Source organism: Eptatretus burgeri, chromosome 1, assembly GCF_056783735.1.
Source record: "Eptatretus burgeri isolate ZD-2024b chromosome 1, Ebu_testis_v1, whole genome shotgun sequence".
Lineage (NCBI taxonomy): Eukaryota > Metazoa > Chordata > Myxini > Myxiniformes > Myxinidae > Eptatretus > Eptatretus burgeri.
In genome coordinates, this window is record NC_140961.1 from 17445038 (window position 1) to 17460202 (window position 15165).

A 15165-nucleotide genomic window follows, 5' to 3' on the forward strand; every position below is an offset into this window, starting at 1 on the left:
TTACCATACCTTACATTCCACGAGGCCTTGGGATCCACGGCAGTGAGTTTTACGGGAGAGTTTCTCACTCTGCGCAAGCGTAAATGAAATTCAACAGGTTGTGGTGTACTAGCAAGTTGCCGTGCCTGCACAAGATTTGAAACTGACTGGGGATGGTGGCGGGAAAAATGCAAATGGCATCTTATATCATCAAGCCGGTAAGCTGAGAGCAACAATTGACATTTATTTCCACATCTGATGCAATTTAAATGCTCTAATGCTGGCAACGTGCTCTATTTGAAACCGTTTACTCGACATATGGAGCTTTGTGGTGCCTAGGGTCTGTCACGGAGTCGAAGGTAGTGACCAATTGCAAATTCATTGTGAGATTGTGGTTGTATTATTTGTTAAATCTGATTAAAAACATTTTTTTTGTAATGATATGGGTACAATACCCTTGAGACAATGTCACTTCCTGTTGCAATCATTGGAATGGCTTTAGCCATTATTGTGCTCGGCTGGATGACAAAGATCAACAATTCGTCCATTTAGCGATCTCTCAATTTGATTACTTTAGCGATGTGTTCTGATGTATTTAGTACTAGTGAGGGATTCACTCTTCAAAGTGATTGAAAAGGTTTTTTTTAACTCTTTTAATAAGTTTTTATGTGTCAGGTTTGATGGAGCATTCTTTTATAAAAATAAACACTCAAGTTTTCATTGTTTTGATAAGTAGAAGTTGAAGGCTGCTGTTAATTTTATTTAATACTTTTGTGTCTTTTTGTGGGTAACGTTTCAACAGGTTAAGGGTATTCACATGGGTGGGAATTGCAGGCCCCCTACTAGCAGACATTTTTCTTACTTTCTGTGAATTTTCATTCATGCAGAAACTGATGAAGGAGAAAAAAAATTAGGATTAGCAAAAATGTTATCTCATACATGTGGTTATATAGATGATATTTGTGTGGTTAACTATAATTTTTTTGATAGGCAGCTTCACAAGATTTATCCAGATAGCCTGATTGCAAACAGGAGTGGTAATGATTGTGCAGTTGCTGGATATCTGGATATGTGGTTAGAGTTGGACAGAGTGGCTTTAGTACAAGTGTACATCATAAAGTTGATGATGTCAGTTTCCCGGTAGTGTTGGACACCTTTCCAGGTAACAATGCTCCAATTAAAATGGGTTCCAATGTCTTTTCATCTCAGCTCCTTAGATTTGCAAGAATTTGTTCAGAAAAGGATGATTTTGTGGAACGTGCTGAGAAGGTTTTTGTCCATCACGTTAAACAGAGGATGTTTGGCTGATTGTTTGATCGGGTCTTGTGAGAATATCTTTAGATTCCATCATCGCCTTTTATTTAAGTTTGGTCGGTTTTCATGTAAACAAGTTCCTATTGCATTGCATTTGATATAATAATTATAAATTAATTATTTTAGTGAAGTAAATTAATATTATTGGTTAAACGTGTGTATATTTATAGATGGTATTAAATAATGGAGGTATTTAGATAAAAATACAATAAATAAATATTATTTATTAAATACAATATAATTAAGCATTAAAATAATTTATTGGTGGTTGCTAAGATATGCAGTGCAGCATGTTAAAATCGGTTATTGATGACAGTTTGAGTCGATGGTTAGATGGAGGAGCTGTGTAATGGACATTTCTACAAGGTAAAGTGCTTATCACTTAATATATTATCATATAAAGTGATTTATGATTAAAGGTAGTCATTTGTAGTAATACTTTCAATAAAAGTGAAAATTAAATCAGTTTGAATAAGGATATTGCATTGCTGAATTGACTGTCTGGACACAACTTTGAGGTTGTAGTTCCATCGATGTTGAGTAATCCACTGATGTGGACCGGCGACTGGGGTTGTGGATCCGCCGCTTGGAGAGGATTTTGGCTGAAAGGATCGAAACCTCGATGAAAAACGGTCCGATGATCTTGGCTGTTGGGAAATCAGTCGATTGCTTATAAGTTGAGGTTATAACTTCAAATAAAATAGCTTTTGTAAGTACTTACCAGTACCTAATATATCTGTGTTTATATATGCATGCTTGTATGTATATGTGTATGTATGTATGTGTGTGTCTGTGTCTGTGTCTGTGTGTCTGTGTGTCTGTGTGTCTGTGTCTGTGTCTGTGTCTGTGTCTGTGTGTGTGTCTGTGTGTGTGTCTGTGTGTGTCTGTGTGTGTCTGTGTGTGTCTGTGTGTGTCTGTGTGTGTCTGTGTGTGTCTGTGTGTGTCTGTTAGTGTGTCTGTTAGTGTGTCTGTTAGTGTGTCTGTTAGTGTGTGTGTGTGTGTGTGTGTGTGTGTGTGTGTGTGTGTGTGTGTGTGTGTGTGTGTGTGTGTGTGTGTGTGTTGTTACGTCTGGCTTCCTTCTTGGAAAGAGAGTGCAGCAATTGGTCTATATTTTGATTTTCATTCTTGTTAGTTATGAAAACGTTTGAGAATAAAAGGTATGGCTTTTATAAGCTTACTAGCCTATAAGACCCGTCACTCCGCTGACGGGAACACCAATGTTTGGGGCAATAACAAAAACGGCTTCCTGGGAGATCCTGCCCTCCGTGAAGCACCACGTCGCACGAGTCCGCCACCCTCCCGTATGGAGAACACAGTGCAGAGGGGAAGAGGGAAATCCTACCATTTTTGCTTACGTGATAAATAGATGGTATCGTGTTTTGACCAACAGATTTTCATTAAAAAATAAATTAAAAAACTAACTTTCACCATTTAGAAACTGTGCAAATAAATTATTTAAATATCAGCTGCTTTTTTTTGTTGTTCAGATCCTTTTCTCACCTGTGTTGCAAGTAGAGAGAGTGACCTGCTTTGTGCCACTTTAAAAGGTGGTGTATAATCAGAAATACTGTTTAATAGGGCGATGTATTACTGTTGTACGAATAAAATGGAAATGTTGAAAGAACAAGCTCAAATGAGCTAAGATCCTCGTCCTCTTAATGCTGACGTCATAAAAACGAATATGACGTCATTGTGATGTATCAGGTTTGCGATAAATTATTATCTGTGCTAATGCCCGGCTTGATTCCCGCAAACAAAATTCAAACAGCTTGCCTAGTTTCGGAGATAATGGTATCGGCGATTTCCATTAGCGGCGATATTATGACGTCAACTTTTTTTTTTCTAGGAAGAATTTCCAAAATCGGAGATGGTTACTGCCTGCGCGTGGGCTTTCTGCATATACATGGCAAGTTTCACGAAGATCCGATGAAAGCTGTAGGGTTGTGAAACAAAAAATGTCAAAAAATAGGAATGACATCATAAAAAATTGATATGACATCATAGTGATGTATCATATGTGCGGTAATTCATCTCTGCTAATGCCCTGTTCGATTCCCGCAAACAGAATTCAAAAAGCTTGCCTAGTTTCGGAGATAATTTTTTAGGCGATTTCCATTAGCGGAGATATTTTGACATCATAACTTTTTTTCTAGGAGGATTTTTCAAAATCGAAGATGGTTACTGTCTGCGCAGGGAATTTTTACATATATACACCAAGTTTCAGGAAGTTTCAATGAAAACTGTAGGCTGTGAAACAAAAAAGTCCACAAGAAGAAGATGAAGAACAACAACGTGAGTAAGACTTGGAGATCCTCCACGAGGATCTAAAAAAACAGAAAAGAGTATCGAACACAGCAAGCGTTTTCTGAATCTAATCCATATGGGAAATGGGATTGAATGAGACTCACCATTATTATAAATTAAGAATAAGGTGAAGGAGGAAGAGTTTTTGTTCCTCCTTCAGCTTCTTGCCCCCAACAAAAGAGAGAATTTTTTATTGTTACAATTGAGAAGGTCTCACAATGTGAACAATAGGGCGGGAAGTGTGCTTCCGAAAGCCACAGTGGTAAAGAACGAGTTAAATGATTAAATGTCATGGAAATGTCTCATGTTATCAATCAGCCAATACACACAAGTTTTGAAACGAATTAAATGTATGCCATCAATTGTGAAAGTTGAAGACTGGTTTTCTTTCCATTACCTAATTTATGTTTTTGCGAGACCATTAATTATTTTTTTAATGTGTTGAAACCGTTTTTGAAGACGTCTTTCCTCTTATCCGGCACAGTCTTGCACCCTGGGATGAAAACCTCCGCACGTACGACTTCATGGATCACATAGTCACATGAAGCACAAGGTCATCGCTGCCGTGGTTGTGGCACGCGCCATTACAGGTCCGCACGTCAGGCAACAATCACATCACTTATTCAAGCACGTGTTATCTATCTATCCAGCAAGCTCAAATGGCCTGAAAGGACAAGACACCCCCGAGTGGCTCCAGAAAGGCGCGACTAACCACAGTGTTTACCCAACCGTACATATATAACACACATATGTTGACTGTAAATCTAAGGGAAAAGTCCTCCCTTTAGTGACCAGAGTGTCGCCCCTTTGAAGAATGCATAGCTACCGGTTACAGATGGCGCACGTACCACCACCCCACGTAATCGCAATGGTGCAGACGAAACGCCTTTGGGCTGCACAGGCGAGGCACCCTGCTTAAGGTCATGCATGTGTACACAGTAAACAAGACTTTACAACACGAAACACACTAATCAAAACACCCTACACATGCTGGCGTGAAAAGGACCACTAAAACACCTGCAAAGAAGGTTTTTATCCAGATATTGAGCTTAAAGTGAAACAACGTTTGCCTTTCGCATCTTAAGAACCAACCTGAGTTGATCCAACTTCAAAATCAAATGCTGGAAGAGCAAGTGGTTCAGGTACTTAGAACAGTCTCTGCAAAAGCTTTGAAATGACAAATTTAATGAATCTTAATACAAATGTGTTTGCCGTTTCCTTTTGAGCACATATAGCTAGATATGCTGAGAACACAGTTTGAAATCCCAAACACCGAGTTGATTTGTACCTGGTCTCGCTTGATGTCCTTCTGGTACATGTAAAAGAATGTGGACATCTCCCAATGTTCATGTTGCTGATATGAAGGTGATGTCTTTTCTTTAAAAAAGAAGAATACATCCGAGTCCTACAAGCAATAGGATCATGTACACCTTCTGCATATAAAAACAAACACAAACAAACAAGAAAGATGGCGTACACAACATGATACTTAAAAATATCCAAATAAACAAGAGTTGCTATGGAAACAGCAATTTTGAAATTGCGAAAAGTTGATCTATTAAGTGTTTAAATGATTGATTAGTATGGAAAACAAATTTGGCTGAATACATTTTCTCAATAGAACGGCACTTGGTAGAGTGCATAAATCTGCCAGGCTGATCAATTTAGGTTTTGTAATCCCATCAATAGGCCTGATCTGGATCCGTGCCTCCAAAACCGAATCGGCTTGTTCTTATAACCTACCAAACTCATCCACCAAGTTTCGTCTGAATCCATCCACAACTTTATGAAATATCATGCTATATATCGTTTTTGGCCCCATCACTCAACGGTGAAGAATCACTTTAAAAAAAAAAAAACTTACAAATTATCGGATGCGGATCTTCACCAAAATTGAATCGATTCTTCCTTGTAACACCCGACCTGTCCACCAAGTTTCGTCTGAATCCATCCATAAGTTTTTGAGATATCCTGTTTGCAGACAAACAAACAGTCAGACAGGGGTGAAAACAAAACCTCCGCACACCTTTGCTGGCAGAGGTATGACGGCCTAATAGGCATGTTGCAGGTTTTGGATGGCCTTGACCTTTGACTACGTTTGACTAAATCTTAGTCACATATACGACACTTACGTACGAACAGCAAAGAGGATGGGGGAGCAAGGAGAGGGGGAAGTGGGGAGAGGAAGGGTGTGTTCTGGACTTGTGTTTGGTAGTGGTTTGACAGTGGGACTTGAGGGGAAGCAGGAGTGGGGGGGGGGGGTGGTCCCATCTGTCAGCATTGGTACAGGATTGAACAAAATGGGGTATGTTAAAAAAGCACATTCAAACATGACAGCAAAACCACTCTCCACTTTCAAACAGCATGTCCCGTTTTTAAAGAGATTTTAACACGGGCTTCCCTTGAGGTATGTGACTTGAACTGCAGCTGCCACAATGCAAACCTGCTTTGGTACGGATCTCTCCGAGGGAGTCGCACACCGCCCGGAGATGCCGGGAGTGCCAAAGAACATGCAAACCGGACAAATGAACACCCCTCCAGCAGCCGGACCTGCCGCCAAGCCAAACCCCACAATCCAAACTCCAATACCCGTCTCCGGCCAGGAGACACGAGAGCCCATCACAGCCTAGCTTCAATGCTTTTAAACATCCGGAGACACTAGTGTTTTGTGCCTTTATTTAATTTCAGCGAACATTTTACAACCAAAATATAATAAGGCCCAGGATCTCTCAACCCAAGCCGAATCCCAAAATTCAAACCATGGAATCGAACCCAGCAGCAGCCCTGCCTGCCAAAAAGGTGCTCGCTGAACAACCCACACACTCCGGGCTCAAAACACAACACAAACATCACAGCACAACATAACCACCTCCAACCCACAACACAACCACCTGTGGGAAATTATCACAACCATACATTGTTTATCACTTCATGGAAGTTGGAAGAGGGGTGAGAGAGTGAGGAGAGATGGGAAGGATGGGTAGTCGAGCGAAGACAAACAAAGAGATGGGGGGAAGGAATGGATGGATAGAGGGAAGGGATGGATGGGATAGAAAGTGGATTCACAGCAAGGCCACGAGACACGACGAATCGAGGAAAGAAACCAGCGCAACGAGAGAGAGCGCGCTCAGAGACCAACAGCCTCGACCAGACGCTTTCTTTTTTATGACTCTTCCTCTTCTCCCGAACAGAACCTTTTTATACTCGAGTCCTCGTCACTTCCAATCGAGCCCTTTTATTGGCCCTCCGCCATCGCCTTCCGCCAATCGTGATAAAGGGGCGGAGCCATCCGCAGCACTGTCCTATTACGTCACGGCAAGCCTACTGGGAATACTAAAAGGGGATACGCATACACACTTACCCTAACCAGTCTCCCTATCTAATTACGTGACAATTATCATTTCCCCCTTGAAGAAATGGACATTTACTAGACAACTTATCACCACTGAATTGCGACTTATGACATCGAGATCCTGGTACAACTCGAACAGCATGGCATACCTAATTAAACATCCAAATTACCCTTTGAATGCATACGCCCCCCCCCTCAGACGCAACACTGCCCCCTCCTCTGGTACCATAGCTCCTGCAAGGTATATCACAGGCGCTACCGTACCAGCCTTAACACTTACTGATTCACACCTATTTAACCTAACGAAATAAAGTAGGAGGGGCAATGGGCAGCGAGCCGCTGCTAACTTACCTCTCCTGCTTAACGTACTACCCCCTTATGGCCTTATCCTCGCCTAAACAATCATTCATCTTTTTTTATTTATTTATTTTATTTCATCACACAAGAGCATTGAGCGAAGTTGCACTCCATCCTCTGGATCATCGCTCCTGTCCAACACTCTTCCAGTGATCTGGGGAGGGGAAACAAAAGGTTCCACAAAAACACAACACTTATACTTTACATCCCTACTCTAAGCCTTAACGACACTATTCACGGGATATTTACACGCGACCGCGACCCCAGTGGATGCTAATAGACCCAGCGTTACCTGGGGAGCAAAAATTTTCAAATTTACTTCAGCCCAAAATTATGCGGACATCATGCCCTTGCTGCACATGTCAAGTTGTGCGGGATCGAGTGGGACTCGCACATCTTCACAACACTCACACCATGGTCATCATCACATTTCTAGGTCATGGTCCCCATTTTAATGATGCAGGCTGAATCCCATCATGGCCATGGGGTGGGTTACCACAAGATGATGGGGGCATCTCAGGTGCAACAATGCCCACAGGTAAGCTTTAGTCCAACCCTGACGTTTCTCCGCCCCGCTCCCTTTGATTCCCACCCCCCAGGTAGCCATCAGCTCTAACCCCGTACAACACACTGGAAGGGGTCTCATGAGCTCCTCTGGCCTTCCTGGGTTGCCAATGTCCTACCCGCCTTGGTCGCCCAACCAGACCCTCTCCCAGTTGCCTCCAGACACTGTCACCATCAGCCACCAGGGGTGAATCTCCTTGAAGGGGGTCGCAATTCCCACTCACCGTGAGCCTCAGCAATCTCTGCGGACAAGCACATCATCCCCACCCACAAAACCCACATGACTCCCCCCCCCACCCCATCGGCCTTACATGTGACACCTGCATTTCTAACACTTCACCGACCATGACCTTCCCTGTTACCACACCATGTCCAATAAAAAAAAATCAACGTGTGCACCATACATTTCACTTCTTAACTTGAAACAACTCACACAGCACTTCTCACCCGATCCACGCACCAGCCATTGGACAGCCACTCGTGCCCGCTTTGTTTCCAATTACCCACTGTCCCGATTGTCACTCTAAAGCCCAGCAGAACTTACAAACCCATGGCAATTTTCCCATAATTCACTATTTTCACCAAAGGAAGGCACTTCGCCACAATCTCACCAGCCGAGCATGGCCCTATATGCTCAGCCCGATCTAGTCTCCCCGACCCCTGACAGTGATCTCCGGACTTGATCTATGTAAGGGCATCTCGGATAGACCTGGCAGTTCAGCAGGAGGATTCATCCTCTTCAGGTCTAAAAGTCTATTGGAGGGTCCCTCCATCGCTGGGTACTGGCAATATCGTTGCACGTGTCCTCTTCGCCCACACCAGAAACAACTCCCCATAAAAGGCCCCCGTGGGTATCGGTGTAATATCTCTTCCGGTTCCGGACCCCCTCGGCCATAATGGAATTGCTCTATTGGCTGGGCTGGACCCCGCCGCTTTGGCGCACCAACTACCGAATTACCCCTTATCAAACTTGACAGTTTCTGGCAAATTTCCTGAAACATTTGGGTAATGCCAATTTCTCCCAGCCCCTCTCCCTGATCCTGAATCTCCGCCTGTCGGACCGTCACCGATGGCCTCTCTGGCACCTGACCCGGCTGCCTCCACGAGGCCAGCCTGGCTGTGCACTCGGCTGCTCGGTGCACGGTGGGTGGATCCTGTAACTCCACTAGCGCTCGGACCTCAGGGTCCGGAAGAGCAGCTAAAAATTTCTCTAGTGCCAGTCTGTCCCACGCCTCCACTGTAAGGTCCCGATATGCGATCCTGACTGATTGGTAAATGTCCTGCGCTAGCTCCTGCACTGTCTCGCCCGACTTTAATCTGCGGTGCTGGAGCTGGGCCCACACCAGATCACAGTTTGCTGCGAACCCAAACCGACGGCTCAACGCCTCACAAATTGGAAGCTGGTCAACATCCCCTCTGCGATCACGTTTAACACATCTGCGGCTGGTCCCCGCAACGTTGCCACCAAATTCCCTGTACGTTCCCGCTCATTCCACCCGTTTAGTCGGGAAATACACTCAAATTGCATCAGAAAAGCTTCAAGGCTCCCTGACCCATCAACATTTACCAGGGGGATCACTTTCCGGGTGGCCCGCTTCCCAGTTTCTCCCTTGTCCGAATCCAGCCCAGGGATCAAACACCCTTGTGGCTGCGTATCCAATTTCGGAGCCCCCTGTGGCCAAAGATGTTTTGTGGTGAGGGTCTCATGGGTCAATTTTTCCTCCTGTTCCAAACATTGAATGGACCGATTCACCTCTTCCCACAGGATCTTCTGGGCCTGCACAACCTCCTCCAAGGCTCCGTCGCGAGTTTGTAGCTGCTCCTCAACCAACCCGGACACTCTTCCTACAAAACACGGCTCGACTAAGCCTTTATCCAAGTCTCCCTCTTGGCTCATAATTTTATCTTGTTCGTCCAAACGACCCTCCAATCCTTTTACCTCCTCCGCCAAATTCATCCCTCGCTTCCTCAGCTCTCCCCACTCTTCTACTTGCAGCTGCATACGAGCATCCACACAGGCACGATGACGTTCCAGGCTTTCATCCACTTTATCAACCCGAATGTTCGTTGCAATTTTATCTACCAATTTTTTCCATATATTTTCCCCCTCCAATGTAATTTCTACCTTTGTTTCCTCCAATCTATCCTTGAATTTACTTTGTATTTCCCCCAATTTAACATCCACACACTCCTGCATCTCAGTTTTCATTTTCTCCAGCTTTTCCCCCAATTTATCCCTCATTAAATCAATCCGTGCACCCAACTGTTCCCCCATTACCCCCAATTGATCTGTCATTTCTGCCCTCATTAAACTTTCCAACATTGTCCAGATCGACATCGCGCCGGTTTCCGGCGGTGCCGTCCCCGTTACGGGCGATAAAGCACGGTCCACGCTCGGAATGGGGGAGGTTCCGATCCTACCCCCATCTCTCCATTCTTCCCCCGACTCGCTGCCAGACACGTGGCCTTCCTCCTCCAACATCTGCACATCCGCCATGGTGCAGAAGTCCCGTTTTCCGCCAATTTAATTTAATTTGAAAAATCCTGCCAAAATTTTCCCACGCTCGCGCGCTTTTCTGTAGTAATTTTATATTCCAATTCGTGGCGAGATTTCAGTCCTGGTATATTCTCCCGATACCAAATATAATTTAGAGGGGTTCGAACATCCAACACCCTGACACCAATGTGACGTCCACGGGACTTGAACAGTCCCGCCAACGTAGAATGAGCCGAAACGATGGAGGCGGTTTATTTTTTATAACCCAAAGATGGCGGTTTTAATCGCTCAACAGCAAACGGGACGAGTAAGGTGGCACGAGTCGCTTTTCACTGAGTTAATAATGTTTATTTCTCTAACCAGAAATAATAATAAGACTCGGCAAGAGGAGGGATCCGGGGCGATTCGACGGGATGGTGGTATGGGTTCGGGCGTGGGGAAAACACAAACAATTCCAATGGATATACAAATCTCAAACCCTCTAAGGCACCAGGTACACACACGCACGCACGCACGCACGCACGCACGCACGCACGCACGCACACACACACGCACACACACACACACACACACACACACACACACACACACACACACACAACACGTAGCGAGTGGTCAGGCTTTCCCGTAATGTGGTGTCGACGTAACAGTCACTGGATTGGCCCCGGACGAGCTGGCGTTGCGCTCGTCAGGGGCAGGAGACACGGTGGTGCCGAGGTTCCGTCAGCCCTTCCGCGCACAAGCGCGGTTTCCGGCCTGTGAGCTCCAACCAGCCACCGTGGTGCTGTTCCTGGTGGTGTCGACCTCCTGGTGTACGCCCAAGTCTGCTCACAGCTGCCAGGGATCCAGTTCTGGCGCCAAGATGCGAGCAGGAGAGGGAGGCAGGTCCGCCCGCCTTTCGGTCCCGTACTCCGAGATAGCAGAACTCCAGAGCCAACCGAGGTGAGGCACGAGGGACAGCAAGGCCACGAGACACGACGAATCGAGGAACGAACCAGCGCAACGAGAGAGCGCGCTCAGAGACAAACAGCCTCGACCAGACGCTTTCTTTTTTATGACTCTTCCTCCTCTTCTTCACCCGAACAGAACCTTTTTATACTCGAGTCCTCGTCACTTCCAATCGAGCCCGTTTATTGGCCCTCCGCCGTCGCCTTCCGCCAATCGTGATCAAGGGGCGGAGCCATCCGCAGCACTGTCCTGTTCCGTCATGGCAAGCCTACAGGGAATACCAAAAGGGGATACGCATACACACTTACCCTAACCCGTCTCCCTATCTAATTACATGACAATTATCATTTCCCCCTTAAAGAAATGGACATTTACTAGACAACTTATCACCGCTGAATTGCCAATTATTACATCGAGATCCTGGTACAACTTGAACAGCATGGCATACCTAATTAAACATCCTAATTACCCTTTCAATGCATACCCCCAACCCCCCCCCTCAGACGTAACAGTATGAAGGCGCATTTAAATCGGGTTTCTGAGCATAATAATAAACTTTGGCACTAAGAAGATCAAAATTAAAAGCATCAACTTTTATTCATTAAGTTATTTAAAATAATTGTGGCAAAGGTGGTCAAATTAAATGCTCAGAATGCACCATAGCAAAGGGCAACTAGAATTAACAATTTTCAGGGGCTCGACTTGCCCAGTGATCACTACTCGCTTCGCGATTTGCACTTTCAGTGCCAAATATTGAACAAATAAGGTGATTTATCGCTTTTACTCTTCGTCTTCCATCTCTTCCATTTATAAGGAGTGAAGTCCAACAGTAGCAAGCTTCTACCCTGCCTTGACCATGATACTCCTTCACTTCCCCTGTCCTTGGCCAAATCTACCTTTCTCAAACCACCCCCACCTTATTGATACAGATCCTCCCACGATCTTGCCATCTCAACGACGAACTTCCTCCTTTCATCCGGCCTTACTCCCTCAACCTATCCACTCTCTTTGCCATTCTCTCTTCCTCCATCCACACCAAGTGTCCAGCCCACTTTTTATCAATCTCCCTGTCAAGCTCATCTGCACACCAATCTCCTCACTCAGTTCATCCATCCAACTTTCTATCCACTCTCTTCACTCTCACAATCCTCCTGACCCAGTTGTTTGAGCAGACCGACAACCTCTGTTGTATCCCTGTCTGCGTCACCATTTTGAGACTGTAACATCACACAAGAACCAAAACTTTCCATTTCAACAATCTTCATGTCTTTATGTATGCTAATATTATTCTATCGAAAGAAATTCAAAATCTGTGCGAAAAGTTGACCTCAAAAGTTGCATACTCACCATTGCGTACTCACTCATTCCATCTCCGACGAAGCCAAGGTAATCCCCACTCTATATTAAAAATAAAACAACATATAATACATATATAAAAATATAATATATAAAGCTCTTTCGAACCACTGAATGACTGATATTAAAGATCGGTACATTTCGGGTGACAGAGAAAGCTGAAATTTTGCGTACCAATGGAAATAGAAGCCAGAACACCAGAAAAAAAAATCACATAATCGTCAGACAACATCCATAAATGAAAATATAAATAAATGAAAAAAAAATGAAAAAAACGCAGGTGAGTGACAGACAATGGGGAAGCACGGGAATTTTTAATACCTCCACGCAACAAAGCCGATACACCAGGAAAAAACAAAATCACAGAAACGATGGAAAGCATCTGGAAATGAAAATAGAAATCAATTTAAAAAAAATTATGAAAAATCAAATGCAGGTGACCAACCCTAGACAATGGGGAAACGCGGTTCGTATGCATACACAATGTTCAAAGTCAGGTCAGGTCAGGTATAGGAGCATGCGCTGCAGCAGGACGTCACTGCGTCCACTTTCCGCTGGTACTCCGGGGGCCTCCGTATGGCCATCCCCCAGGCAGATGCCTGGCCCATCCTCATCTCCTTGAGATGCCGATCAACCTGCAGCAACCACGAGAAACGTGGTCGGCCCATTGGCCTCCTCCACTCATGTGGCTCCCTCACTGAGAGAATCTGGTGAGCAGGATCAGTGTCAGGAAAATGACCCACATGTCCATACAGCCGCAGCTGACACTCATAGACGATGAAGGTAACAAATCTCAATTGAGTCTCTCTCAGCAACCGCTCGTTGGACACAAAGTCTGACCAGCGATAGCCAATGATTCTCTGAAGAGATCTGATCCCAAAGGAATTAAGACTCCATCTCAGATTCCTGGTCAGAGTTCAAGTCCCACATCCATAGAGCAAGACTGGAAGCACCAAAGACCTGAAGACTTGGACTTCCGTCCACCCGCACAGGTAACGGCAGCGCCACACCCCATGATCGAGTGAATCCATGACTCCCGAGGCCCGACCCAGACGTCTATTGACCTCAGGCTCACAGCCTGCAAAGACATGACTTTCACTGCCAAGGTAAGTGAATCTCTCCGTGACCTCAACATCCTCATCACAAACAGGTAGCGACAAGATAGCAGTATCCAATATGTCACTGAAAGCCTGGATCTTAGTTTTGACCCAGGAAACCCGAAATCCCAGTGGCTCCGCCTCCTCAACCAAAACCTCGAGGGCCCCCAAAAGGATATCCAAAGTCTCCGCAAAGATGACTGCATCATCTGCGAAATCAAGGTCAGAGATCTTGACATTCCCAAACGATGCACTGCAGCTTGATCTCTCCGACATCCTCCCCAGAATCCAGTCCATACAAGTGCTGTAAAGTGTGCGGGCCAGTACACACCCTGATTAACTCCAATAACACTGGAAAGAAGTCAGAGATGGTGCCACCACATCTCACAGCACTATCAGTACCAGAGAAATGTTCAGAGATTAGATTGATCAGTTTTGGTGGCACCCCACAAAGACCAATAATCATTCAGAGGGTATCCCGATTCACGCTTTACAGCTTTACAGAGATCAACATAGGCTGCGAGCAGCTCCTGCCAAAAAAACTCTCGCCTGAGTTCAGTGAGGACCTAAATGGCAAGGATACGGCCAATCGTTGACCTCTTTGGTGTAAAGCCTGACTGTTCTGGGCACTGGTGCTCAAGCAGATGGCGGCGAACCCCATCAATAATAATCCGAGCAAAGACCTTGCCCAGCACTGAGCAGTGTCACCCCTTGATAGTTTTGCAGTACTGGAGATCAACCTTCCCTTTCCAGAGGGGGATGACAAGGCCCCTCTTCCAGTCAGTTGGGATGATGCCTGTGTTCCAGGCAGAGCACAGAACTGCATGCAACAACATGAGTGCAGCATTTCCACCAACCTTGAGAAGCTCAGCATGGATGCCACACATCCCAGGAGCTTTACACATTTCAACTGGTCCACCGCAGCCTGTGGTTCCACAAACGAAGGTGGATCACAGTTGATTGGAAGGTCAGTGATCCAGATAGTAACACCTGTGACATCCAACTCAACAGCTGGTGGATCAGCCTGGTACAGCCGCTCAAAGTAACCAGCCCAGCAGGTCTCCACTTCAGACTCCTCTGTCAAGAGCCGAACACCCTCTGCTCTAACTGCAGTACATAGAGGGCAAGCTTGGAGGAACGCAATGCATAAATTCCCCTGTAAGCAGGACGAAAATCACTTGACCAAAGGTGATGCTCTACCCCCTCACAGATTCCTCGCACATAGGCTGCCTTTTCCATCCTCAGCGCACATCCAGTTTTATACCTCAACTCCCTGAACAGCTCAGCTCTGCCATTAAGCCTGGCCCTGCGACGTTGGTCAATGGTATCCAGTGTCCTTTGAGAGACAAAATTCTTCTTCGCCCTCCAGTGAGTTCCAAGACATCCACCGGAAACAT

At 45.4% G+C, this 15165-nt stretch overlaps 1 protein-coding gene across 2 annotated transcripts in view; it reads right to left on the minus strand.

The window, feature by feature from the left end:
* The window catches only part of LOC147033947 (uncharacterized), a 106968-nt gene that overhangs the window by 69188 nt on the left and 22615 nt on the right, over positions 1-15165 (minus strand). For both annotated transcript variants that reach the window (XR_015056186.1, XM_085873721.1), the window contains exons 2-5: positions 12663-12713; positions 5462-5568; positions 4886-5030; positions 10-146 (exon numbers count right to left, since the gene is read on the minus strand). Coding sequence is in view for 1 of the 2 variants with exons in the window: in XM_085873721.1 (XP_085729847.1) it covers positions 10-146; positions 4886-4933 (185 nt within the window). In the remaining variant the exon portion in view is untranslated. The remainder of the gene's footprint in view (positions 1-9; positions 147-4885; positions 5031-5461; positions 5569-12662; positions 12714-15165) is intronic.